Raw genomic sequence first — 27,965 nt, forward strand, 5'->3', positions numbered from 1 at the left:
TATTAGTCATATTGTTTATTATATATAGGAAAAAAAAAGTTAGTCAAATAATTCGTAAAAAAGTTTGAGCTTGTTTCGTAAGAAAATGAACTAAGCTTGAATATGTAATCTAGTATGGTGATGAGATTATACCCAGTTTTTGTTTGAAATTAAATAAAATGTACAATCTTAAAGATATGGCAAATGGTTGAGTCGGGCCAATCGGGTTGCAAGTAAAATAATGAGTTTGGTAAAAAAAGGTCATTTTAAATAGGCTAGTTTATCGGGTTGTAGGTCGAACTTTCTTTCCTTGGCTGGCTATTCAGTCACCTCCTTAAAGAGAAGTTCCAATTTCATATTACATTGGAAATTTCAAGTAGAAAAATAGCAAGTATACCATTGGAATACTGAATTTAATATGTAAAAAAGCTAGTGTTCATTGATCTTTAAAATTAGAACTAAAATAGCTTATGTGAAAAATGTATTAGTCCAACAATGAATAACAATGCACACTTCGATGCAGTGTGCATTTCTCATATGGCCAAAATAAAATAAACGAATAGCTACTCAAAAACCAAAGCAAGATTGCAAGAGCATATTTGTACATTTTCTGAAAACATTACACTTTTTGTCCACAAAGCCATAAATGAGATATGTTTTTTTGTTTGTTTGTTTGTTTGTTCAGAGAATGTTGCCCACCTATAATTTAAATACATACAAGTATCATAAGTTCTCTGTTTGTGCTTTGTATAATACTTTAATTATTAAAATAAATACATAAGTTTTCGTTGGAGTAAGTTGGAGAATTAAATATGTAAAATTTGAGAGCTGCACTACCTACAAAGTAACAACTACTCCCATAACAAAGTGTTAAATAATTAGAAACACACACATAAGCTCCAACTCACATCTAACATGTCAAACCTTAAAAACATTCTTGACCCATTCATCTTCAACAACCAAACAACTTCAACTCTCCATAATCATGACCAGCCACTGCCTACCAAATTTGGAAAAAAAAAAAACATTTTCCTATATACTTTTTATGAGAAGCATAGAAAAGAAAAATTGTGATGCCTCTCCCCATAATTTGCTCTTTGATTTGTTATAGCAATGGTATATATTCAAGCAAAGACAACATCTTGAGGACCAAATAGGATCCGTGACACCAAGTTGGTAGAGATTGCTTATGGCCTCATCATGCATTTACAAATTGTTAAAGCTCTTTTTTGACAATGACAACGTTTTGGAGGTTGAAGCATTTGATTTTAAAAGCTTTTGGTTCATTTTATTTTATTTTTTTGGTTTGTTTTGAGAACCCCATGGCAAATACATATCCATGGCTGAAAAGAAAAGAGAAGAAAGATTCATACTTTGTCGAGAAAGGTGGAGGATTAGTGGGGTGGGCAAGAGCAGAAGAAGATTGGTTGAGTTCATCGTGGGTTACTTTGTTTTGTTTTTTTTTTTTTTTATGAGAAGGGTTATTGTTGTTCTGAGATTTGCGAGGTTTGTTCCTCTTTTGCTTTTTGCTCTGCGTTCTCTCCCCCTCCATTGCTTTGTAGCTCAATGAGTTCGAACCAAATCTCTGGTTTTGGCCCTTTTATCAAGATTGCAGCCCACATCAAAAAGACAGAAAAGAAATGAAGCAAAAGAAGAAAGCAACGAAGAAATGAATTTTCTGTCTAAACGACATTAGTGTAGTATAGTTGTTGTAGTTTTGTATTTTCTGTATGTAAGCTACTTGTAGTTTTTAATGTATTTAAGTTGAAGGAGTCACACATGTGGAATAACAGAAAGTCACACGTGCTGTAATTGATTTGGGATGTAACTGATTTTCCAAGCCTCTGTTTTTGGTATTTAGACGCAGAGCTTGTACAGATTCATTATTAAATTGAAATTAAGATTTTTCATTCTCTCTCTCGCATATTGTTTCTCTATTTCTTCTTCAAAGTTTCTGTACTTTCTTATATGGTATCAGAGCTTGAGCCTTTATCAATGGCGTCAAACACAGAAATTGTCTCATCTACTTCTTCGCATCGTGAGCTTTCTCCAATGGAAGATCCTCGCAGTCCATTCTTTATGCCCCATGGTGAATCTCTTGGTGCGATCCTCGTTGCTCCACACCTGACTGAGGATAATTATCCAACGTGGGCTAGAGCAATGATAATGGCTTTAGATGCTAAGAGCAAACTTGGTTTTGTTGATGGTTCTATCACTGTTGCAATGGCGATTACACCATTTGAGAAGCAACCTTGGTCAAAATGCAACTCGATGATCTCATCTTGGATCTTAAATTCTGTTTCACCTCACATTAAAGCTAGTGTTATTTACAGAGACACAGCTCGTGCAGTGTGGAATGCACTAAGGATCCGTTTCCAACAAGCAAACGGACCAAGAATCTCTCAGCTCCAGAAGCAGATTTCCTCTATAATGAAAGGAGATTCTATAGTAACAACATTTTTCACTGATCTTCAAGCTACTTGGGATCAACTGTTGAATCTCAGGCCTTTGCCAAGCTGTTCATGTGGCAAATGCACTTGTGGAGTAAATGATAAGATTACGCAGCTTTATCATCAAGATTCAATAATGCAGTTTCTCAACAGATTGAGTGATTGTTATTCACAAGTCAAGACTCAAATCCTTATGATGGAGCCTGTTCCATCAATAGATAAGGCTTTCTCATTAGTAATTCAGGAAGAAAGGCAAAGGTTCTCAACCTCTAATAGTGCTCCTTCTATTGAATCAACTACACTTGCTGTTAAGAACCAAGTCTTCAATCAAGGTTCTCATTCAAACAACAGCAATGGTAGAAATTTCAAGGGCAATGCTACCAAAGGAAGACTTGTATGCAGCCACTGTGGAAAACTTGGTCACATTATGGAAAAATGCTATAAACTTGTTGGATTTCCTCCAGGTTACAAGCAAAATGGACAGGTGGCCAAGGCTAATCAGGTTATGGTAGATGATAACCAAGGTCAATCTGAATTTGTGCAGCAGAATAATCCCCAGCAGAATAATCCCTTTCCTTTCACTTCAGAGCAGTATCAACAGTTGCTCTCTCTACTGAATTCTCATGCATCTACCTCTGATAATTCCAATGATGCTATAGCCACAGCCAATTTTGCCATTTCAGGTAATCTTTGTGACTCTTTTCATGATTCTTTCTGCCTAAGTATGCAACATTCTATTTTTGCCAATAATCCAGCTAGTAAAACAACATTTGATAGACAAACTTGGGTCCTTGACATTGGGGCAACAGACCACATTGTTCATTCTGTCAATTTGTTCACTAAAATCACCAAATCTGTCTCATCTTTTGTCCAATTACCTAATGGTGAAAGAGTTCTTGTCACACACATTGGCACCATTCAAGTGACAGCCAGCCTTATACTTGAAAATGTATTATGTGTACCTGCCTTCACCTTCAATCTGATCTCTGTGAGTCAATTGACAAAAAGATTATCTTGTTGTTTCATCTTCTTGTCCAATTTGTGTTTTATACAGGACCTTTCTTGTTGGAAAACGATTGGAGTGGGTAAACTACATAACAACCTCTACTTGCTATCTACAACTCCTTGCAAATCTGATTCTGCAGCTTCTTCCATTTTGGATTCTGTTTTTGGTACTTTTGTCAATAATATTTCTAATGTTCCTGTCATAACCAAGCCATTTCTTTGGCATCTTAGACTAGGACATGCTTCAGATGCTAAACTTCATGCCTTACATGATTGTATTCCTGATGTAAGCAATGTTCATAGCAATAAAACTTGTACTCTTTGCCCCATTGCTAAACAGAAACGTTTTCCTTTTCCTTTCTTTAATCATTTGTCTGCAACTCCTTTTGATCTTATTCACTGTGATGTATGGGGCCCCTTTGCTAAATCCACACATGATGGTTTTAGATATTTCCTTACCATTGTTGATGATGCCACTAGATCCACATGGGTATACCTTATGAAAACCAAATCTGAAAACAGACCATTGTTGATTTCATTCTTCAATATGATCTTCACACAGTTTAGCACTAAAATCAAGGCCATTAGGACTGATAATGCTCAGGAATTCACTCTAAAAGAGTTTTATGCTAAGCATGTAATTTTGCATCAGCATTCTTGTGTAGCCACTCCACAACAAAATTCAGTTGTGGAGAGGAAACACCAACATATATTGAGCATTGCAAGGGCCTTAAAGTTTCAGTCCAATGTGCCTCTTACCTTTTGGGGTGAGTGTGTCTTAACTGCTGTGTACATTATAAATAGGCTGCCTTCTTCTACTCTTGGCAACAAAACCCCTTTTGAGAAACTATACAACACAATCCCTTCCTATGATCATCTAAAGGTGTTTGGCTGCCTTTGTTTTGCATCTACTTTGTCTCACAATAGGTCCAAATTTGATCCTAGAGCCTTACCATGTGTTTTTCTGGGTTATCCTTATGAGGTTAAAGGTTTCAAGGTGCTTGATCTAGCCACCAAGAAAATTTTTGTCCCTAGGGATGTTCTTTTCCATGAGACTGTCTTTCCCTTTATCTCTTCCACATACTCTTCTTCCCCTCATTCCACAATTACCTTACCTCATATTTTTCCTTCCCCAGACCCTTACCTTGACCCCTTACCCTTTGTTGCTACTCCTATTGTTGATCCACATACCTCAACAGCTCCCATTACAGATTTTACATCTGTTTTATCCAATCCTATCTCACCTTCCCCTACTTCACCTTTAACCATTCCAGATACTACCTCTGCCCCTTCTTTTGATTCTGTTCTTCCTCCTTCTGTAGACCCCATATCTGATCCTATATCCCATTCTATTCCTGCTTCAGTACCTACTTCTATTCCTACTTCCATTCCACCCTTAAGGAAGTCTACAAGAATCAGTAAAGCTCCTGCTTATCTGTAAGATTTTAAATGCAGTACTGTTGTTCATGCTAAGTTTGATCACTCCAATTCCACCATCAAGTCTGGTTCCAGCTCCTCTATGTCATTGTATGGACTTAAGCAGGCCTCAAGACAATGGTACTCTAAGTTCTCAGCTACCATTTTGAAATGTGGTTTCAAACAATCTAAATCAGATTACTCTCTATTCACTAAGAAGTTTAATCAGTCTTTTATAGCTCTCTTGGTGTATGTTGATGACATCCTTATTGCCAGTAATGATGCTCATGCTATTGAAGAACTTAAGGTGTTTCTGGATCAAGAATTCAAGTTGAATGACCTTGGAAACCTGAAATTTTTCTTTGGTCTTGAAGTGGCCAGATCAGAACAAGGCATTTGTTTATGCCAAAGGAAATACACCTTGGAGATACTTAAAGATGCTGGGATGTCAGGTTGCAAACCAAGTAAGGTTCCTATGGAACAAAATTTGAAGTTAAGCAAGTTTTGTGGTGAGTTACTGCCTGACCCTAGTGTTTACAAAAGATTGGTAGGGAGATTGTTGTATCTCACCATCACTAGACCAGACATTGCTTACTCAGTACAAAAATTGAGCCAATTTATGTCCAAGCCACGCAAACCTCATCTGGATGCAGCTTATAAAGTGCTGCAATATCTTAAAGGAACTCCTGGTCAGGGCATCCTTTTCTCATCCAAATCAGATTTACAGTTAAAAGCATATACAGATGCAGACTGGGCTTCCTGCATTGACACTAGAAGATCCACTACTGGATTTTGCATTTTCTTAGGTGATTCACTCATTTCATGGAAGACCAAAAAGCAATCTATAGTCTCTCGTTCCTCTACTGAAGTAGAATATAGAGCCATGGCAGTTACTACATGTGAAATAACTTGGCTTCTGGCCTTGTTAAAGGATTTGGAGGTTTTTCATCCCAAACCTGCCATGCTTTTCTGTGACAATCAAGCAGCCATATACATAGGTGAGAATCCTGTGTTTCATGAAAGAACCAAGCACATAGAAATAGATTGCCACTTGGTCAGGGACAAAGTTGAAGATAAGGTCATTCGTTTATTTTTTACTCCCACTCATTCTCAGCTAGTTGATCTCCTCACAAAGGCTCTTAGTGGCCAGCAGTTGCAAGCCTTACTATCCAAGATGTGCATTGTGGATATCCATAATCCCAATTCTCATCTTGAGGGGGAGTATCAAGATTGCAGCCCACATCAGAAAGACAGAAAAGAAATGAAGCAAAAGAAGAAAGTAACGAAGAAATGAATTTTCTGTCTAAACGACATTAGTGTAGTATAGTTGTTGTAGTTTTGTATTTTCTGTATGTAAGCTACTTGTAGTTTTCAATGTATTTAAGTTGAAGGAGTCACACACGTGGAATAACAGAAAGTCACACGTGCTGTAACTGATTTGGGATGTAACTGATTTTCCAGGCCTCTGTTTTTGGTATTTAGACGCAGAGCTTGTACAGATTCATTATTAAATTGAAATCAAGATTTTTCATTCTCTCTCTCGCATATTGTTTCTCTATTTCTTCTTCAAAGTTTCTGTACTTTCTTATACCTTTTGGGCTAGCCTAGGGCTCTTTTCTAATGGTAAACGGTAGTTTTTTTTTTTTGGTAGGAATAGACAACAAATTTAGTATTATATTATGACTAATATACATTGTTGAAATTTATATTTTGAGCTTCTATATTGTCCCTATTCTTTTGATCAATTTTAATTAGTAATATACAATGAATTCTTTTGATTCTTCTATCATGTTCTATTACTTTTATTTTATTTTTATGACTAACGAAAAAATAAGGTGACTTCTTTTTAATGATGTGTCATTTGATTATTCCTGAATTGAAGTCACACGTATTTATTAACATAAATTTGCTTTAAATGAGTTCCTTTTTTTCCCAAGTAAAACTCTTACCTAAATTTCTTGACACTAGGAGTGTCCATGGGTTTGATCAAGTTGGGTTTGTGCTTAACCCGTACTTGACATGATCACATCAAATGAAGGAGAATGAATCTTGAACTTTCACATGTGCTCCTCACATGGTCTTTTGTGGGTGCTGAGTCTTGAGGTAGTACTGAGCTAAGTTGCAAGATCAACGGTTTTGAGCAATCTTCACCAATTTAATACTAAATCCATTACATGCAATTAAATCCCATAGAATACAAGGAAATAAATTAATGAAATAACAACACTTTTTATTATGGAATAAAGCCAATATAAATGAGGGAAAAAGGGTGCAATTACATATGTAGCTGCATGATTTTCCTTCACCCTACTAGCGGAGCAAAATTGGTTATGAAGAAGTGGATTGAGGAACTTCATTTGCAGCCATGGTCCAAAGCAAAGAAATCAAACGATCAGCCTGCCTTTAATTGGGCATTGAATAAAATTGCTGGAGAGGTTTGTTCTATTTGCCTTTCTAGTTTATTTCATAGCCTAAACTTCCCTAGTAATTTTTTTTTAAAGGTAAGCTTGGTCATCTTAGTACTTCCATTAAAGCAAATTCACAAACGGCCTGTGCCTATATTATTCTTCAAAGGAAAGTATTGCCATTTGGTACTGAAAATAAATAATCTGGAAATCTTGATATATTGGAGTTCTCTGCATAATCTGGTTGATTTAATTGTACAGAATATGTTCTAGGTGACATTCATTTTCGGTGTTCCAGAGCTGTTTCTTATAGATCTTGCTTCTAACTCTCATGTAATATACACTTCAATAGTATGAATGCGAATCTATGCAGCCTACAGTGAGAACTAGTGGAATTTTGTGACTGAACATTGTCTTCACAATTATTTATCACATATCAAAAAAAAAAAAAAAAAAAAAGTATCACTTGGAATCTTCATATATTTTGATGTCAAAGTATTTTTTTTTCTGATATCTACCTGCTTCCCAACAGGAGGATTATACTTCAAGAACCTGACATGGGACCATGGGATTGCATGTTATTGTCCATTAACAATAATAGAAAAATATAATTGACTAACCAGTGTCATGGGCTAAATGCATTTTGCCCCATTGAGCGGCGGTCGCGCTGCTCATTCACATGTCCCGTGCTATCAGGTGTGGTGGAGCCAGGCAGCTCATCCCCTTGCAGCCCCATCCCAACATACTGTTGCAGCACCAAAACAGAAACAGTGGCTGCAAAATCAGATGAAGCTAGCATATCCCCTATTGCACCCAGCTCCGGGCACTCACTCCAGTCAGTTAGTCCTGCTGTAAGTGGTGATATCATTCCTTGACCTCTCCCAACAATGAACAGGTCATGAATGCTTTCCATCGACCTTATCACCGCCACGGTCTCCTCCCCATTATTCACCACTTCCTTGGTATACACGATTGATTCATTGTTCGAGGTGTTCCTCCTAAACTCATTTATAAGCTCTTCATCAAGTCTCTTTTCTCTTTCATTGTCTGTTTCAATTGTTAACGTCCTTGGGTCGTTATGATTGCTTCTGGACTGAACTGCAGGCTCATTTGCATCCTCACCAGGAATGAACCGCAGTACTGTTAGGCTTATTCCAGGATGTTGGGACATTCTCCATGCATAGCATAGTGCTTCTCTATCATCTGGTCCGCCAAAGAATAGCACAGCTATGTGGTGAGATACCTGGTTTGCAGCCAAACGTACAGTCGAGCCATTTAGGCCTCTGTCAACAAGAATTCCAACTGAGCAAGGTGCATTTGCTAGTACATTCTGGTTCACAGTTCGAAAGGCCGGGTTTGTAGCTTCCATCCCACCATCAACAGTTTGTTGTTTATGGAAAGGGATGATTATGAGGCCGACTCGTTTGTCTTCTGCTAAATCGCAGATGTCTTCGTGCATGGTAGAGTAAGGGGAAATTGCAGTGAGGGGCTGAATAGAGACACAACCAGAAGCATGCTGCTCATAGTTCTCGAATGCATTGATGATGTGATCAGACTGAGCTTGGGTCCGGTTGAGGGCTGGTTTGCCTGATGTCCGGGTGTTATGGACTATAAGCATAGCAGATGCACGCCCCGTGAGTTCCACTAAGTGGAGCACATAGACGCATATTGGAGATTTTTTGGTGGGGTGAGAGGCTTCAAGGAGGTTGATGATTGTTGGGACATTTCTAGGAGTGTGAATGCAAGTAAGTACCCTTAATTCTGCATCTTCTTTTGAACTTTGGATAGTTCGCCTTTTGTATGATGTGAAACTCCTTGCTGGCCTGTAAATTGATGTTACAAAGGGCATGACGACTCCAGTCATAATTACAGTTGCTATCACCAGTTGTGCAAATAACCTGTCATCTAACACCTGAAAGTAATTAATTAGTTGTGTTAATTTTCATCAAATTTGTGCTCCACTGTTTATACACTGTTCAATGAACAGTAGCCGCAAACTTTGACTTTTCAAATTTTTTTGGATCAATCACAGCACATCGTGTACTGTTCACGGACCCACAAATTTCACTTTTCAGCAACTTTTTCATTAAAAATAGGTCCCACGATACTATTCACACATTTAAAAATTATTTCGCTACAGTGTTTTTCAGTTTTCAGTTTCAGTTTTTAGTTTTCAGCTGTATCCAAACGGACCCTAAGTGTAACAAATTTATATACTCAAATTTATATATATATATATATATATATTTTTTTTTTTTCATTTTAAATTTTGGTTGGAATACTTAGTGTAACACAGTTTTTTATTATGACACCAGTTACTAGTTGTAGCAATAGAGGAAGAGTACATACCTTCTGTTCCCTCCCAACATTCAGCACAATCATTTCAATAAGGCCTTTTGTGTTCATGAGCAAACCAAGAGTAATGCCTTCACGTGCCGGCATCTGGTAAAAGAATGACATGAGTAGAGTTCCTGCGATTTTGCCGACACAGGAAAGAAAAATGATAAGCATTAGAAAGACCCAGTATCTGAGACCCCCTATAGCTCCTATATTAGTCTTCAGCCCGCTAATGGCAAAGAAGAGAGGGAGCAGAAGGCCCGAAACAAAGTCCTCAAGCTTTTCTATGAGAGTAACTCCAAGTTGTCCATTTGGAATTATCAAGCCAAACACAAAAGCTCCAAACACAGAATGTGTTCCAATGGCGTCTGTAATAAAGCCTGAGATCATAACCCCAGTAATAATGAGACATATATGGAAGTCACTGAAGCTTTCGCCTTCTGGGGTTCTGTTGATCATCCATATGATTGCTGGACGGACAACAAAAATGAAGAAGGCAACAAATGATATGCATGACAGTATCACCCATAAGGAAGCTAAAGGAGTTACATTTTGGTTCTCAGACAAGGCAAGGGCTAAAGCTAATAGAATCCAAGCACACACATCACTAACTAGAGCTGATGATAAGGCCATCTTGCCAAGCTCTGTATTTATGAGTTTAAGCTCAGCAAGAATTCGAGCAAGCACTGGGAATGAGGTGACAGAGACGGAAACACCAAGGAAGAGGATGTATGTCCCTTGTGACATGCCTGTATCGTTTCTGTGCAGAATGAAGGAGAAGATGATAGCTATGGTGAATGGCAAAACCATACCAGCAAGTGCAATAGTCAATGCCCTTTTTCCGGTACGCCGGATTACTGTAATGTCCATCTCCACTCCAACCAGGAAGAGGAAGTAAAGTAGACCCACATTTGCCATTGTCTCAATCACCATTACACTTCTTAGAGGAAATATTGTGTTGGCAAAGGTTACGCTGTTTCCAAGCACTGATGGCCCCAATAGCACTCCACCCTGTAGACCTTGTACATATCAAATCAATGTTACAACAATAATAATATACAGAACAGTAGGCTTCAAGGTTTCCATTGATCCATTGCGATAAGCATTGAACTAGAACTTGAAAATATGCAATCTTTGCACATTGACCAATATTATATAATCCTACTTTTTCAAAAATTATGATCATGCAGATGAAATAGCAGCTATCTACTAGGATCTTGGACCATGGTCCCCATTTTGTTTTTTTGAAAAACTTAAATAGTATATAGAAATACTCATATTTTAGAGTGTGGGTGTAAGATTGTTATAATTGGCCCCTCAAAAATTTTGGATTAGTCTAAAAAAATCAAAAAGAAATTAATCACCACCCTTTACTGTCTAGATACACTACAACAAAAACAACCAACCCCAGAGATCACTTTGGGTGTCAATAGACTCAATATACTAACTAATTTTTTTAAAAAAAAAAATTAATGTGACGTCAAAAATATTTTCACAATAAATCCTAAATTACAAACTATTAGCGATGGATAAAAAAAGTGATATAAGTGGTGGATCCATATTTACCGTCTAAAATTTATTGTGAAATTGTTGTGAAAAATGAAAATTTGTAAATGTAACATTACTTTAATTTTTTGGTTAGAGAATAAAAGATGAGATAATTTATATGCCTTTTAATTGATTTATAAATTATGAGAAAGTCAATTACAATATTTGACTCTTTTTCAAAAAGAAATAATAATTCAAATTCTTTAGGGTTTGATTGGTAGGAGGATTTTTGTTTTTGTTTTCATAACAATATAAAAACAATTTTCAAAAAATTGAACTTGAAACTAGTTTTCAGATAATAATTTTTATATTTTACGTATTTGGCTCCCACCTTTAAGAACAATTTGCAAAATACTATAAATAAAAATAATTGTTTGGGAGACTATTTTTATTTTTGAGACTTAAAAAAATATTACTAAAAGTAACGTGTACAATCTGTAGATTACTTTTTTGTGTGGATAATAATAAGTGAATAGACTTTATCAATTTTTTTTTTTAATGATAAGTTTCAAATTTGAAGCTTGAGAATTCTTTTAGTGATAAAGATAAACTCCTAAATTTAAGAAATAAAAGAGTTTGGACAAATATGTAAGATCCACTGTTTTCAATTTATTTACAACTATGTCATTAAAAACATTTTCTGTATCTTGAGAATACCCCTTAAGCCGTTTTCAAAATCCTGTTTTAAATCAGGAAAATAGGATATAGTTTTTTGAAAACTGTATTTAGAAAATATTAGTTAAACAACAAGTTCAAGTATGGAACCCACTATTTTATGGATTGTAAAACAAAAAACTATATTTAAATATTCTTACCAAACAGCCCCTTATAAACCAATATTAATGATATGGCATTGCCAACCCTTAATATTATTATCCCAATTTTTGAAAATCCTCAAACAAATTTTGAAAAACTTCATTAGTGTAATCCGACTTGCATCCGGAAGTATGAGATTATCATGTTAGTCAATGTGATAAAATCAATACTCTTTCAAATTACCCAAAATCTGGAACCAAGTCTTCCATATTTATTTTATTTTATTTTAAATAAGGGTTAAAATACCATGTCGTAACTTTAATTTGTTTGGTTCATGTTATTTCCTTTGTGATTTAAACATTTATCTAACAAAGTGCAATTTTTTGTTTACCATGATTTTTCTTTCTTTAATAAACCATGATACCTGAAATTTTTTTGGTTCATGCTTTGTCCCCCTCAATTCAAATCCTAGTTCCATCCTCAATGGTTTGTATGTTCTAGTTTGTCCTTTGGTACAATATCAGACAACAAATTAATTAAATATGATGCCAAAGTTTATGATTATTTATATATGATGCTGCCAAAAGTCTTATGTTTCTATTGGAGATGTCCAAAATTTAAATCCCCACTCATCCATTATTAACTATTGAATTATCCTATCAAAAAAAAAAAAAAAAAACTATTGAATTATCAAAAACAAAAAAAGAATTATATATACGAGGCTAATCATATGTATTAATAAACACATTTTTTTGATAGGAAAGTTCTTAAATTTGCAAAAGGATCAAGAAATTGCATGTAGAAACTTGAAACTTTATACATAACATTAATGATGGGAAACTGAGAAAAAAAGCAGGAATGGCAATTCATATATATGTTAGATATATATGATAAGAGATATAAGATGTACCAAAATTTCTGCGATAACACGAGGTTGGCGAAAGGGTTTGAGGAGGAAAACCAGAGCCCGAGTGGTCACGACGATCAATGTCAATTGCAGTATGAAGAGTGGGAGAGAATAATCTAGAGGGTTATCTCCTTGCCATATACCATTTGTTGTTATCATGGTAGGTGCATAGCAGACTAATGAGTCGTTTGTTGTGTTCGGTGGTGCCACTACCTGCGCCATTTTTTCCCACTGCTTTAATCTTCAAAGCCACTCAACACCACCACCACTGCTGCTGCCACAAACACCTTTTGAATATGTGTATTACTCAACAATTTTTTGTCACCACTGCTACCATTAACATAACCAGTGTCCTCACGTTCAACTTTTTCACAAGCAAAACTGGAAAGTTAAAAACAAAAAAAAAAAAACGAAAACAAAAACTTGGTCTTTCTTTCTTTGGAAACAAAGAGATAGATAAAGAAGAATATGTATATATTCTTTGTTTGTTTTTTGTTTTTTTAGTTATATAAGAAATGAGAGGAACGTGGAAGAAAGGAAGAGAAATTCAGTTAGTTCTAGTGGTTGCCCGCCCCATTTTTTAAGGCTATAACTTCGGAGGTCATATGGTTAACAATAAAGAGCTCTATTTTAAGAATGTTTATGCCAACTCACAACTTTTACCTTTACTGAAAACGGAAAGACCAGTTCAAATTTGTCTCAAATTCAAACACAAATTTTCGAACCTCCAAACACAGAAAGTTCTAATGATATAGTGCATATCATAAAATAGCTAAAGTAATTTTTTAAGATATAAAATGAGAATTTTTTTAGAAATCCTGATAATAATGCTCTTATAAAAATATAAACAGTTCAAGTTTAGCTCAAGGAAACATTTATTTATTTATGTTTATTTATTTAGCAAATGAGCAAACTCCATATCTAAGTTTATGCTTGACTATTAAATGAACAAAGTTCAAATAAAATAACGTGCTCACGAACAAGTTCGTGCATATAAGGCTTGATTTAAGTATATTTAATATTAGTCTCTGATCCACGTGTTGAACATGATAATTTTTTTAGAGTTATCTCATAAATGTATTATTATTGTTGTTGTTTTACTATTGTCTGTGTAACTTATATAAAATTCTTGTATGATAAAATTATTCAAATCATGCTATATAATAGAATAATATTGATATTCTTTATAATGCAATAGGATAAACAATCAAAGAGAACAAAAAAGAAAAAAACTTAAAACACAAAACTAAATTACATCTACTCAAAGTAGAGTTCTTAAAAATACAAAAAAATTAATAACATAAAGCAGAGATGCAAGAAAAATAAAAAAAATCCACCAAAAATTTGAGAAAGAAAGAAATAACATTTTTTGTGAAGGAAAATTATGCATAGAAATATAGGATAGAAAAGATAATGAAAAATTTATAATGGAAGAAGAAGAAGAAGAAGAAGAAGAAGAAGAAACAAAATAGATGAAAATAAAGAGAAAGATGAAGAGTGATATTAAGGTAGAGGCTAGTGGGAAAATAAAAAGTGAAAGGAATGAGAAATGTTGGAGAAAGTGTAAATGTTAAAAAAAATGAGTACGATTTTATAAGGAAATTTTTATTTATTTGTATTTAATTAAAACACTATATGTTTAATTTTTAAAATTAAAAAAATGAGAGAAAATATTAATAATTTAATGATATGGAGGATATGGCTGAATTTAAATGGTCATTTGTAGTAGTGCTATTGATGTTAGTTTCAATATATATATATATATATATATTTTTTTTTTTTTGCAACATAAAAAATAATAAACCCTAATCCATATGACTAAATTAAAGTTACTTTATGATGTTGAGTTAACAAAAAAAATTTGTGGTTACCAGAAAGTTAAGCATTTTTAAATTTTTTTTTTTTTATAAAAAGAATAAACTTGAAAGCTGAACATAAATTGTCTTGTTTTATTGCTTGTCATTTGGGTGAGATTGAAGCTTCGCATAAATTAATGGAGCCCGATTAGTCCCATCAACCATTATAGCTCTAAAGAATACTAATAACAAAAACTTAGCATAAATCAGTACTTACCTTTTGCAAGTCAAGAGGCTACAAATACAATCTAATGTACATCATTACTCAGCAATGTTTCAACTCACCACACAGCAAAGTAATCATGCAAATGAATTTTGAAGTATCCATTTGGTGTTACAATCGATGGTAGCTTTTAGGAAAAAATATGTAGTGGTAAATTAAATAACAATACTATTCAACTACTCAGATTTATCATGATATGAGGAGAACATAAATTCATTATGGACCCCTTTGTTCCTTATGGCCCCATACAAAATTTAAATTGTTGGAATTAAGAAGAAATAGATTTCTAAATATATAAATAGAATAGTTTTTGTTAGAAGTCAATCACTGCACATGAGGAGAGAAAAAAAAAAAAAAAGATAACGTATCAAGTCTAAAAGGAATTTCATAGAACAAATGTCATGTTGTACAAAAATAACGTATATAGAATAACTAAATAGGTGAATTCAAAGCAACCCAAACTAAGAATTTAAAGAAAGACACATCTTAAATCACAAAACTAAATTGCATCAGCTCAATATAAAGTTCTAAAGAACACAACAATTTATCAACCTAAAACAGAGATGCAAAAAAAATAAAAAATCCACCAAAAAATTGAGAGAGAGAGAGAGAGAGAGAGAGAGAGAGAGAGAGAGAACCTTTTTTTGTGAGGGAAAAGTATGTAAAGAATGGAAGAGAGAATGACAAATTTATAGTAAGAGGGTGTGAATAAGAAAGGAAAAAAAAAAAAATGAAGATGAAGGGAAAGATGAAGAGTGATATTAAGGTAGAAGGTAGTGGGAAGATGAAAAGATAAGATAGAGGGTGGTGGGGAGGGTAGTGGAGAGATGAAAAGTGATATTAAGGTAGAGGATAATAGGGAGATGAAAAGGTAAGGTATAGAGAAAGGTTAGAAAAAGTGTAAATATTTAAAAAAAATGAGTAAATGTTAAAAAAAATTATAGGAAAATAGGAAAGAAAAATGATAATGACGTGGACATTGATGTGGTTCAATTGGAACGTAGCAACAATAAATGCTACGCTTCAACTTTTAGATATATATAGATATAGATTATATGTTTATATATTCACATGTATTGAATTATACTTATATAAACATGATATTGGAGTGTGTAACTGTAAATGAGTTCACAACATATCAAATTATTATTTAAATTACTGATAATATAAATAGTCCACTTCATAGTAAAAGTTATACATAATTTTTAACAATACAAGAGGTTGGTGATTCTAATTTAATAAGTTTATAAAAAAAAATCATTTTATCTAATTTAATCCAATAATATAATTTTAACTTTAATTAATTAATTGTTAGTATAGATTTGTGAAGTGATTAAATTTTTCATTGTGGTGATTATATATATATAACAACTAACTCACAAATATGTTCGTTATATTGTTTAATGGACAAGAAAATAAATAAAACTTGAACATCAAACATAGTTTGAGGGGTGATGTTATTATATGCACATGCTTTGTATGACATAATATATATGACTATATGCCATCTAGATAAATTATTTTGTAATTATGGAATAATGTATAATTTTTTCTCTAAAATTTGTTGAAGATAATTTGTGTAGGGGGACAATTTTTGGAGCCCAAACCCTAATCGTGTGAAGTTTTGATCCAAAAAGCCCAACACAATCAATATAGTAGAGTATGGGTTTAAGAACTAAGGTTAAATAAGTTAGACAAAGACTTGCATGGGACATAGGTACACATGAGCAAGAACATAAACCATTACGTTGAAAAATCTTCTAGTCCGAGGAGGTTCAAAGTTATATTTATGTATACATACCAGTACATTAGAATTTCTTTTCATGCCCCAGTCTTCTTGCCCCTCTTTTTCTATCTCCCTTTCTTTTGGAGGTTTCTATACATTATATAGACCCTTCTTTGCTATCTGGGCTTTACACTTGTTGATCATCCAAGCCTCCACTTGAGCACTCATCCCATCAGACACCTCTTTCAGTCCTTTGTGAGTTGCGGTGGCCAAGGCAACACTGTTCAGGGGCCTTCTCCACATTAATGCGGCCAGAAAGGTGATTGTAGTGCATTCAATGTGGTGGTGACAACTTTTGCTGAGATATTTTGTATTTCCACCCATTTCATGTATTTGGGGGATGGGTTTCAGTGGTTTGGATGTACCTTTGCTCCGGGTTTCAGTGTCCGAGGAGGAATTCCTCCTCGGACCTTTTTTCTTTGTCTCCCGTGATAAGGCTTAAAACGTGGATCGTTGAGCCACGTTGCCTCCTCGGACAGACCCAAGGCCCAACTCGTTATTTTGGGCCGTAGCCCCCACAATTTGTTTTCCCTAAAATTAAACAAATTTTAAAATTATTTTCCATCTTTTTATCTCTACCAACATATCATTCTATTATTTGGGTGTGTTTAATTGATATAATTCCTTTATGAGATGGTCCATATTCTTTGAAATTATGTTATAGTAATATATGTTCTTCTAATTTTTTTTTCTTTTTGTATAGCTAAACATTTTAATTAAATATGAAATAAATTATTCAAACATTTTCTTAAAAGAGGTTGTGGGGGGACACGCCTGGGCACACCCTGGAGACATTGGCCTTAAGAGGTCAAGTTATGGCACTCCTTCCATGGTAGGACACCTGCCTTAAAGCCCAGGGGAAATTAAAGGAACTTGAGGTCCAACATGATCGAGTTGAGGACCGAGCTTGGGATGCACATGGAGCCCGTGTTCCCGAGAGGCATAACTCTACTAAGGAACACCCTGATATCTGACCAAAGTAGCTTCGCTTCATCGGATTACCGCAGGAATGTGTCAGGAAAAACACAGAGTCCAATGTAGCCATCACCTCCATATTTAAGACCCTCCTCACCTAATGTCAACTGCATTAATTGCTGATTGACTGGCCTGAGCAGGGAGGACAGCCCTAAAACCTGCCCTAATGATCACAAAATGGCTGAAAGGTGTGCTGATGGAACATTCCACACCCCAAAAATCCAACTAGAGAATAGGATAGCTAGAGGAGGAGAGGGGCTATAAAAGGGGGAAGAGGATCAACGGGAAAAGGGGATCTAGGAATATTGAGAGAAAAACTAGGAGAAAGAAAGTGAGAGGAGCTTTTTAGGAGAGTTCAACTTTGTTTTATTCTTGTAACTCCCTCAGGAGCACCATTCTTTTTAGTTGTTAGTAGTAGTAGCTTAGCTCTTTTGTCCTTAGTCATTTATCTGATTCCCCCATTATGGATTTCTGTCTCGTATTCTTCATCAATTAGTTGTGCAGATCAAGAACCCTACTAGTTCTTTTTGGCTTTTGTGTTCTTGAGCCCCCATAGAGATAATTATTATGAAGATAAAAACTTATTACAAAATTACACTTGATATTACTCAAATATTTGATATGCACATTCAAATGGATAGCCAAAATTGTGTTATTATATAAATTCAAATTCTCACTTCCAAAATAACTAAATATATTAACTCAAATGAAAATCAAACCAAAATTTTAAGAGGGAGAGAGGTTACTTGCGACGGGGAGCTCAAAAATACAACACCAAAATGTATTAACCCAAAATACAGTTATTACAAACTCAATGGTTCATCAATCAACCTAAAGTAGAGTTAAAAGAAAAATAAAAAAAATTGAGAGAGAGAGAGAGAGATCACTTTTTTTTCTTTTTTTCAAGAGAATGTGAAAGAGAATAGCAAATTTATAAAAAAAATAAGATGAGAAAAAAAAGATTAAAAATTAAAGACACAGTAATAAATACCAAATTATCAAAGTCCTGCTATGTAAATTTATAGTCTTATATAATATCTTTATAATGTAATAGGATAACATCTAACAATCAAAGAACAATAAAAAAGATACAATTTAAAAACATAAAATTAAACCGCATCAACCCAAAGTAGACTTCTAGAGAACACAAAAATTCATTAATTTAGGGTCCGTTTGGATACCGCTGAAAACTGAAAACTGAAACTGAAAACTGAAAAACACTGTAGCAAAATAATTTTTAAATGTGTAAATAGTACTGTGGGTCCCATTTTTAATATTTTTTTCTGAATAAAGTGATTGTGGGTCCCATGAACAGTGTACAAACAATATATAAACAGTAAAATTTGTCTCTGCACAGTAAAATTTGTCTCCCGCACAGTACATAAACAGTACTTTTACTGTTCATTTGCTGAAAAAAAAAAAAAAAAAAATCTTGAAACGCAAACGTGCGTTTGGGAAGCGCAAAACGTGCTTCCCAAACGCACTCTTAGTGTCCGTTTGGGAACAACTTATTTAGATGAAACTGATAACTTTTAGCTGAAAGTACTGTAGATAAAGAGTTATCTGAATAGTACAGTAAGACTTATGGATGGTACCAAAAAGTGTAGTGGGACCCATGAATAGTAACAAAAATAAGCTGAAATTTTTAGCTTGTCCCAAATGGACACTTAAAGTAGAGATGCAAGAAAAAAAATCCACCAGAAAATGAGAGAGAGAGAGAGAGAGAGAACTATTTTTGTGTGGGAAAACTATGTAGAAAAGAGAATGGAAATTTATACTAAGAGGATGTGAAAAAGAAGAGCCAAAATGTAGAAAGATAAAGGGATAGAGGGAAAATGACACTAAGTAGAGAGCGGTGGGGGAGATGACAAGGTATAAGAGAGGGGGAAATGTTGAAGAAAGTGTAACAATAAATTAGGAAATTAATAAGAAGAAGAATTATAAATAAGAGAGAGAATGTTAGAAATAAGTGGGTGATGTAGCACAATGAAAGAGTAGCAGAATTAATGGCTATGCTTCATATTAGGAACCCTATAGATGGAAAATTATTGAATATTCTGGGAGTACCATAAATATGTACTCTCTTATTTCATATGAATTATGGGTCCCATCATGAATTTAATTAGTGGGACTCACAATTATGTGAGAGGGGAGAGTATGCATTTAGGTACTCTAAGAATATTCTTTAATGGGTTTGGCTTGCCTCCAGTATTTTTTAAAAATGAATCTCCTTTGATTTTAATGAGAGAATGTCATATCATTCACTAACTAAATAAAATGTGAGGATTAAAACCCATTACCACTTGTCATTGTATATTTAAAACAAAAAGACATGTCCAGTTAAAAAAATACTGGAAGTAAGTCAAACCTTTCTATAATTACCCCTATAGATATATAGATAATAATTATTATAATGTTGCATTTAGTTAGCTAGGCATTTAATTATTTAGTTGGTTAGTTAGTTACAGTTCCCATCAACATGTGTTAAACGTGATTAACATACTCGAAATTGTAACTAACTAACTAACCAACTAACTAACGATACCTATATGGATTCCTAACATTTCAACTTTTAGATATAATTATACATAGATAGATATAAATAGATAGATATAGATATAAATAGATAGATAGAATAGGTATTGGTGTACCTTTTTCTCAAAAAAAGAAAAAGAAAAAAAGATAGAGATGTAACTTGATAATGACCCCTTCTCCTGCTTTGAATCAAGACATATCAATTATATATATCCTTTATTAATGCATAATTAATAGCTCATATATATATGCCCTATATTGGGTTGTTGTAATACACAATTTAGAATATTAAAAATGGACAAAGTTTAGCTAAAAAATTAGTTGTAGCCTTATGCTACAACCAATATTAGATTACATCTTTTTATTGGAGGTGAATTTTAGGCTACAACCAATATTAGATTACATCTTATTCAATATCTTTTTAGTGGAAGTGAATTTTGACAAATCCGCTATTAGATTACATCTTCTTCTTATTTCCTTCATGCTTGCAAAATTTCTAAAAAAATTAAAAATCAATAGCTATGTCATTAATAAATTGTTTAAATTGCAAGTTTTTGTAGTTTAAAATTATGTATAAAATATAAGCTTATAGATGATATAGTAAATAATATCCGATTGACACAAAATTTGACATATGTACTAAGAGTGTAAAGAATATGCCTATTTGGTAGGAGGATTTTTGTTTTTGTTTTCAAAACAATATGAAAACAATTTTCAAAAAATTGAAATTGAAACTAGTTTTCAGATAATAATTTTTACATTATATGTGTTTGGCTCCCACTTTTAAAAACAATTTTCAAAATACTAAAAACAAAAAATGATGTTTGGGAGAAAATTTCTATTTTTGATATATTTTTTTAAAAAAAGTTTACAAAAAGTAAAGTATAAAATTTATAGATTACCTTTCTCTCTCTCTCTCTCTCTTTCTTTTTTTTTTTTTTTTTTTTTTTTTAATGATAAGGGGATAGAGCTCATGTATTTTTTATTTTTATTTTTATTTTTGGATAATGATAAGTTTCAAATTTGGAGCATGAGATTTTTTTTTTTTTTTTGGTGATAAAGATAAGTGCCTTAATTGAAGAGATAGAAGAGTTTGGAAAAATCTATGGGATCCACTGTTTTTGTTTTATTTACAATTATGCCATTAAAAACGTTTTTTTGTATCTTGAAAACACATTCTCAGTTGCTTTCAAAATCCTGGTCTAAATAAGAAAAATAGGATATAATTTTCTGAAAATTGTATTTAGAGAACATTGGCCAAACAATATATTCAAGTGTAAGACCCACCATTTTATAATTTGCAAAACAAAAAAAACTATATTTATATCCTCTTACCAAATAGGCTCTAAGGTTTTCCACCCATTAGGAAATCCCTTGCTTTTGCTCTCTCATTCACACTTTAAACCTTCTATTTTAACGATAACAAATTAATGAAAACTCATGGACCCTTTTATCAGTGAATGTAATCACCATAATTATGTTCCTATGTGAGTTACATTTATTTATTTATTTATTTCTTCTGATCTTTGTGTGTTCTAATTTTCTTTAGTTATATCGAATTTTTTCCAAATGTGTTGCCAATGATGTTAAGGGCCTGATTGGTAAGAGGATTTTTGTTTTTGTTTTCAAAACAATTTTAAAAAAATTGAACTTGAAACTAGTTTTCAGATAATAATTTTATATTTTACATGTTTGGCTCCCACTCTTAAGAACAATTTTCAAAAGACTAAAAATAAATAATAATTGTTTGGGAGACCATTTCTATTTTGAGAATTCTTTTTGTGATAAAAATAAGCTTCTTAATTTAAGAGATAAAAGAGTTTGGACAAATATGTAGGGTCCACTGTTTTTAATTTATTTACAACTATATCATTAAAAACATTTTCTGTATCTTGAAAACACCCCCTTAGTCGTTTTCAAAATCTTGTTCTAAATCAAGAAAATAGGATACGAGTTTTTGAAAACTGTATTTAGAAAATATTAACCAAACAATAAATTCTAGTGTGGGACTCACTATTTTATGAATTGCAAAACAAAAAACTATATTTAGATACTCTAAAAATGAATGATTTTACTGGATACAGTTTTGTGCAGGAACCTTTCAAGTCAGTACCTCTTATACGGACCATCCATGAAAGATCACTAGCTATTCGCTCAAGAAAATATATTTTAAGTGGACAGATTGATCTTAATGTTTGGAAAAGAGTCTTCAACCATTCTACTGTTGTCTTTCCAAACTATATCCTGCTGTTAATATTTAACACTTAACAGACAGTTCTTTTCTTGTAGACAGTCATTAAAAACTTACTAATAATTTGTTTACAATCAGTACAAATGGAATGGGTGATTTACACTATCCAGTAATAGAAATCTTTCATGGAACATAATCCACACCATTCTTGCTTCTTGGTTATAAAATTCCTATCTTTGTCAAGCAGGTGAGAGAATATGTGATTCACGAGATCTAAAGTAATGTGCAGATTGAAAACCATTTGCCAATAAAACTCGTGTGACAATGGGAAAGCATCCTAGTGGATAAATAAAGTGAGCCAATGATAGATTGTTCATTGTCTAATTAATAAAGCTTTAAAATTTATGCGCATCAAGTTGGGACTTGATTTTTTATTTATTTATTAGTGAGCTTTTGGTCCCAAGAAAACTTGGCACTTATGTTTAGTGGTCTTTATTTTTAACTTTTTCCCTTGCCACTTATCTATCAACATCCTCATTTGAGGTCTGGCAATTTCATGGACAAATATTCTTTTAATCACCTGTGGCTGGCCTCACAGTATATGAAACTTTATTCTCTATATGATGAAAAGTACTAAAAGAAGTTTTGACATGTCCACCTTGAGTTGGCTTGGAGACCCTTAAGGAATGGTCCTGTCCTGTCAGATGTTATGTTTATTTTAAGTATTTAAACTCACCTTGAGTTGTTGATCTTAAAATCATGTGGGTGATCTTATGTAGCGACTGTAGAATTTCTTGACATAAAAAATCTTATAGGCAGGACCTCACAAAATTGTGGGTATTCATTTCCAATTTTTCAATATGTTGCCTATGCTAGAGTGATTTCTTATAAGACATCTTAAATATCATGCTTGCCAATTGTTTCCTCATTTTGAATTATCAGTTTGCTGCAGCTTTTTTTTTCTAGGCAATAACGACTATACTAACTGCATTGGCAATAACGACTAGGTCGATGACAGGATGGGTGAATGACTATCTTTTCCCTAAGGAGAATCCTAGGTTTCTAACACAACTTATAAGGAAAAAGTTCTTAAAAGGAACACTATCACCACTAGCTTGCAATATCGACTCAATAGGAAGAAATACTGCAAAAAGCCATATGGTTTCAGAAACTGTTGGGGGATAAGCATTGCCCCTTGCAAATGTTCTCAAGGTCTCGTCAAAAGTTGAGCCTCCTAAGGAAATTGTAGAAATGCATTCTCAATTTTTCTTTTAAAAAAAAAATTGCATTGGCAGGCAGTATCAAAAACCACATATATGAAAAGCACTTTTGAGACTTGGTGCTATAAGTGCTGCCAATTGATTTTTTTGAATATAGCATATGGGACAAAGAGAAAAACATTAAGATGGCAATGCCAGAAGATTCTATCCCCTAGAGATTAGGAAACTGCTAAATAAGAATTATGATAAGGAGAATGTGTTCTGCTTTCTACTGTAGAATCCAACTGTCACAAATGGAACTTGCTCATGCATTAGAAACATTATTAGGATTGCAAACAGCCAAAAGTTTACATTAACTTGCGTGGTTCCTTCAAAAGAATGAACCAATAGACAAATAAATAAAATAGTTACAACATCATGTAAGTAAGTTCTTTACACTTTCATACGAAAGGGCATTTCTCACCATTTCAAAGTGGCAATATACAAAATGGTAATGGAAACCAGTTGTCTACACTTCCATTCCTGGAAATATACAAATGGTCCTATTGCTTAAACTTGAATCTGACCTGGACATGTATACTTTCATGTTTTACATGCAGTTAATTTAGTCCCTGCTGGGAAGCCCAAGTGCCGCCACAATGATAATATACGGACAAGCAAGGGAGTTTTTATTGTACAGTAAATAATAAAGCTGACATAAAAACCTTTAATGATTGACTGGATGAGGTGAGTGATAGCCATGAAGAACCTTCCAAGGGTCTAACTGTCCACTGCAATAGCTTGATGACACAGTTGAGAGTTCTTGATAGCCCTTCCACTCTTCAAAGGGTTTTAAGACAATTGGGGTTTCAATAGCTGCAGAGTCCACACATAACATGGTTTTGTAGTCTACATCCCCCAAATCAGGAAGAGCCTTGGCCTTTTTGTCCCAAGGATTCCAAACAACTGCAAAGCACAAAAGTTTATAGCTTTAAAGTGACTTCTGGGAAAAAAAAAGATAAGGAAATCATATAAATCACAAACTCTTGATTTTCAAGATCGTGCAAGGAAAGCATTTTGATATATTGAAGAATGATGAGATAGAACGCTAACATGGAATTTTAACATTAATTATAAAAACCTGCATCTGGCATGCTCTCTTTTCGTAGTACAAAGGTTCTTTTCTTCTCATGGTCAATGATAGCAATCTTTGTTGGGGTTGTCAAATAAACTCTGTCAATCTACAGGGGAATAACGATTTATCCTTAGAGAGTTCACATGAGAGACTATAATTGGCAGGTTAAATTTAGTTTATGTACTTCAAATTCACACCCAGAGTGAAAGGCAAAGTGGAATAGAAAATTTTAGTACCTTGCCATCGAAGGTAACAGCATCTGCCTGCTCTGTGAACCTTTTTCTGCGCTCCAGATTATCTAAGTAATCAAGTGTCTCCAAGCCCTCAACGCGCACTTCACTGCAAATCAAACAGCATCATGCAACCCTCTGAAAAAGGATAACAATGAAGTATGCTTCCAAACTCGGCTATTAGTAGGGGACATGCAATTACTAGTGCACTATAAAACAAGTCATAGTTTCGACTGTAAAACTGAGCTTCTGCAAAAGTTCCTACAGGTTTGAATCTCTTGTAACAAACATCTGGCCATGATCATTGCATTCAAATCACAACTGCAAACCCTCCCGCCCCTCACCTCCCCACCCCCCCCAACACACACACACACAAAATAAATAAATAATGTATTCAAAACATATAGCTTCTACATTTACTAGACTCACCTGATATCTGATACAGATAAGTAGTTGCGCAGTGCAAACGTAAATGAGAAGGGCTTATTGTCTGTGTTTCTAACGCGGGGGATTAAGGTTAGCTTTCCCGCACTAAGAGAAATACGAAGCCTCAGCTCAAAGCTGCAGAAAAACCAACATTCAAATATTTAAATCAGTCCATAACATATGACAATGTCATATAATTTATCTACCCAAAATAAGTTGTCTCATAATTCAAGGGCATACCTACGTGGCCACATCTTTAGATCTTCTTCTGTGGATTTCAGTATCAGATCCACTGATGATTGATTGTTAGCGGGAGGCAAAGACGAAGTGTCACCATCAAATGACCACATTCTGTTCCTTGCAAACCCATGTTGCTCCAGTGAACCAAGATTTCCAAACTACAATAGGCAATAGCAGCTAAGAATGCCTAATTTCCAACAAGTAGAAAAAAGGTAAATGAGTTTCTGCTAGTTTCCTACTGACAGACCTGTGGAAAGCAGACAGGTATACCTCCCCTAATGGCTTTAGGTGGCTTCCATATAGCCTGCAGAATAGGGAAAGCCCCGATATAAATGTGGAAAAAAAAGACTGGTTCAAACGGTTGCTTCAGTAAAAGTAAACAACTCAAACAAGGGCAATTATATTTGAAGCACAAGTGCATGATCTTTATGACAAGTCCAGTATTGTATTGAGCAAGAGTAAAGAAAAGCATGAATTGTGTCTGCAGCGGAGCTGATATTAATTGAATAAAGATGAGATAGTATGAAAAATGAAAAAAAAAAAAAAAAAAAAACTTTTCTAAGTAGAAGTTTCTTTTTATGAAACACTTTGCTGCATGCTTACACAATTAGGATCATTGGCATTGCAGTTGTTTGTGCTCATGTTGACACAGTTGCCTTGTGCATATAAGTTTCTTTTAGTATCATTTTGTTGATTATTTAGTGAAAACAAAAGCTTGGTTAATCAAGTAGCCATGGTTTATGACCTTTAACCATTTTGCTAGTAAGCATTGGATTCTGAACTTCAGGAAATTACAATTTGGTTGATTTGTTATTATTAAAAATGCAAGCTTTTTGAATCAATTAGCCATATTTTATGTCCCCTTTGCTAGTAAGCATTGGATTCTAAACAGCGGCAAATTGTGAAGAAAGAACTACTTGAGGCCATCTGGCCATGTGTAAGATGAAATATAGAAGAGAAGGTGAACATCGGAAAAGCTAAGCTTTACCCCTAACAGATTATTCTAGAGGATTGTCCATTGAAAGCAATTTCATATTTGCAGAATGCAAAAAATTGCATTTGAGCATCAAATACAACCATGTTCAGTAATCCAACTAGGCATATCTAAAATCAAACATAAAAATAAATTTTCTTTACCTTCCTGCTCATAAAAAGCAGTTCTTCTTTTCGGTCATTCTTCCAAGAAACAACCTGTCCTCCATAAAGAAGCACCTGAAACCATCCTATGTCAAACCATTGATAACTAAAGCTGAGATCACCATATTATATTCATTTTATAAACATGGCTAAATTGTAAAGGATGGGACAAATTAAAAGAAAAAAAAAAAACTAAGTGCTTTATAGATGTTAAACAATATCAAGTAACTCTTAATTTTCTTGATCATTCAAGTGATTTAGATTGAACCATCAGTTCCACCTTTCGAATTCACAGAGTTCACCATGGTGAGGACTGACTCTATATAATAAACTACATAGGCATCTCCAAGTATATTTCTCCAAAAATGGCCTTGTTTCCCCTACTTCAAAAGAATTTGGAAGGGTTCTAATCATCACTGTAACAATATGCCTATAATTTAAGTGTAAATTACCATTTATTCTTCATTTATGCTTTAATTACTATTCATTCCACCACAAATTTTTTTTTTTTCCATACAATCAATCAATTTGAACAACAATATAATACACACAAATAACATAACCACTACTCATGATCCAATTATATCACTCAAAATTTTGCATCCCATATGTTATATCATTCATCATCTTCTAAGTTTCACAGCATTAAATCAATCAAACATACAGTAAAAAACCAACCTCTGCCGAGGACCCATTTGGCTCAGTCAGAATAGTCCGGGGCAACCCATTTGCATCATGAATTATATTGAGTGGCATCGGCCTTGGCTTCAACCTCGCCCTTATGCTACTCACAAATGGGTTCACTTTTCCTTTCCTCCGCTCCAGCTGCACACAAACCAAACCAACACAACCCCAACAACATAGCAAACATGTACTTCAGTACCACAAACATCCATGTATATATATGTACTAAACCAAAAGAGTCACATAAAAACATAATCTCTAAACACCCTTTTGTCAGAAAATAAGAACCATCAAGTTTGAGAACCAATTAAACCCAAAAAAAAAAAAAAAAACCAACTATATTAACTAGAAACAAACACATAGTAATAAGATTACTACGTAAAAGAAGGAGATGGGATAGCTACCTTTTAATGCTATTATTATTATATTTTATAAAATGATTGTATATAATTATAAGATTGTGTATATCGGCCGGCTTCGAGTTTAAAGAAGAACCATTCAACAACTCTGAGTTTGTGACAAGTCCATGATACACATATATAGAT

At 33.8% G+C, this 27,965-nt stretch overlaps 3 protein-coding genes across 3 annotated transcripts; 1 reads left to right on the forward strand and 2 right to left on the reverse strand.

The window, feature by feature from the left end:
• Positions 1 to 4,953: 4,953 nt before the first annotated feature.
• Positions 4,954 to 6,144, forward strand: LOC115970458 (uncharacterized mitochondrial protein AtMg00810-like). Its single transcript, XM_031090093.1, has one exon. It carries the CDS (start codon positions 4,954 to 4,956, stop codon positions 6,142 to 6,144), a length of 1,191 nt encoding a protein of 396 aa, XP_030945953.1.
• Positions 6,145 to 7,718: 1,574 nt separating this feature from the next.
• On the reverse strand, positions 7,719 to 13,222 carry LOC115978257 (cation/H(+) antiporter 15-like). Its single transcript, XM_031100281.1, has 3 exons — positions 12,807 to 13,222; positions 9,605 to 10,603; positions 7,719 to 9,167 (listed from the first exon to the last, which is right to left on the reverse strand). The coding sequence occupies exons 1-3, from the start codon at positions 13,023 to 13,025 to the stop codon at positions 7,881 to 7,883; spliced, it is 2,505 nt and encodes an 834-aa protein (XP_030956141.1). The 5' UTR covers positions 13,026 to 13,222; the 3' UTR covers positions 7,719 to 7,880.
• A 10,683-nt stretch (positions 13,223 to 23,905) lies between these two features.
• LOC115978258 (putative glucose-6-phosphate 1-epimerase) lies at positions 23,906 to 27,965 on the reverse strand. Its single transcript, XM_031100282.1, has 9 exons — positions 27,825 to 27,965; positions 27,415 to 27,561; positions 26,737 to 26,811; positions 25,847 to 25,903; positions 25,600 to 25,757; positions 25,363 to 25,494; positions 24,940 to 25,042; positions 24,710 to 24,809; positions 23,906 to 24,534 (listed from the first exon to the last, which is right to left on the reverse strand). Exons 2-9 carry the CDS (start codon positions 27,490 to 27,492, stop codon positions 24,296 to 24,298), a joined length of 942 nt encoding a protein of 313 aa, XP_030956142.1. The 5' UTR covers positions 27,493 to 27,561; positions 27,825 to 27,965; the 3' UTR covers positions 23,906 to 24,295.

The sequence above is a fragment of the Quercus lobata genome, chromosome 2, assembly GCF_001633185.2.
Source record: "Quercus lobata isolate SW786 chromosome 2, ValleyOak3.0 Primary Assembly, whole genome shotgun sequence".
Classification (NCBI taxonomy): domain Eukaryota; kingdom Viridiplantae; phylum Streptophyta; class Magnoliopsida; order Fagales; family Fagaceae; genus Quercus; species Quercus lobata.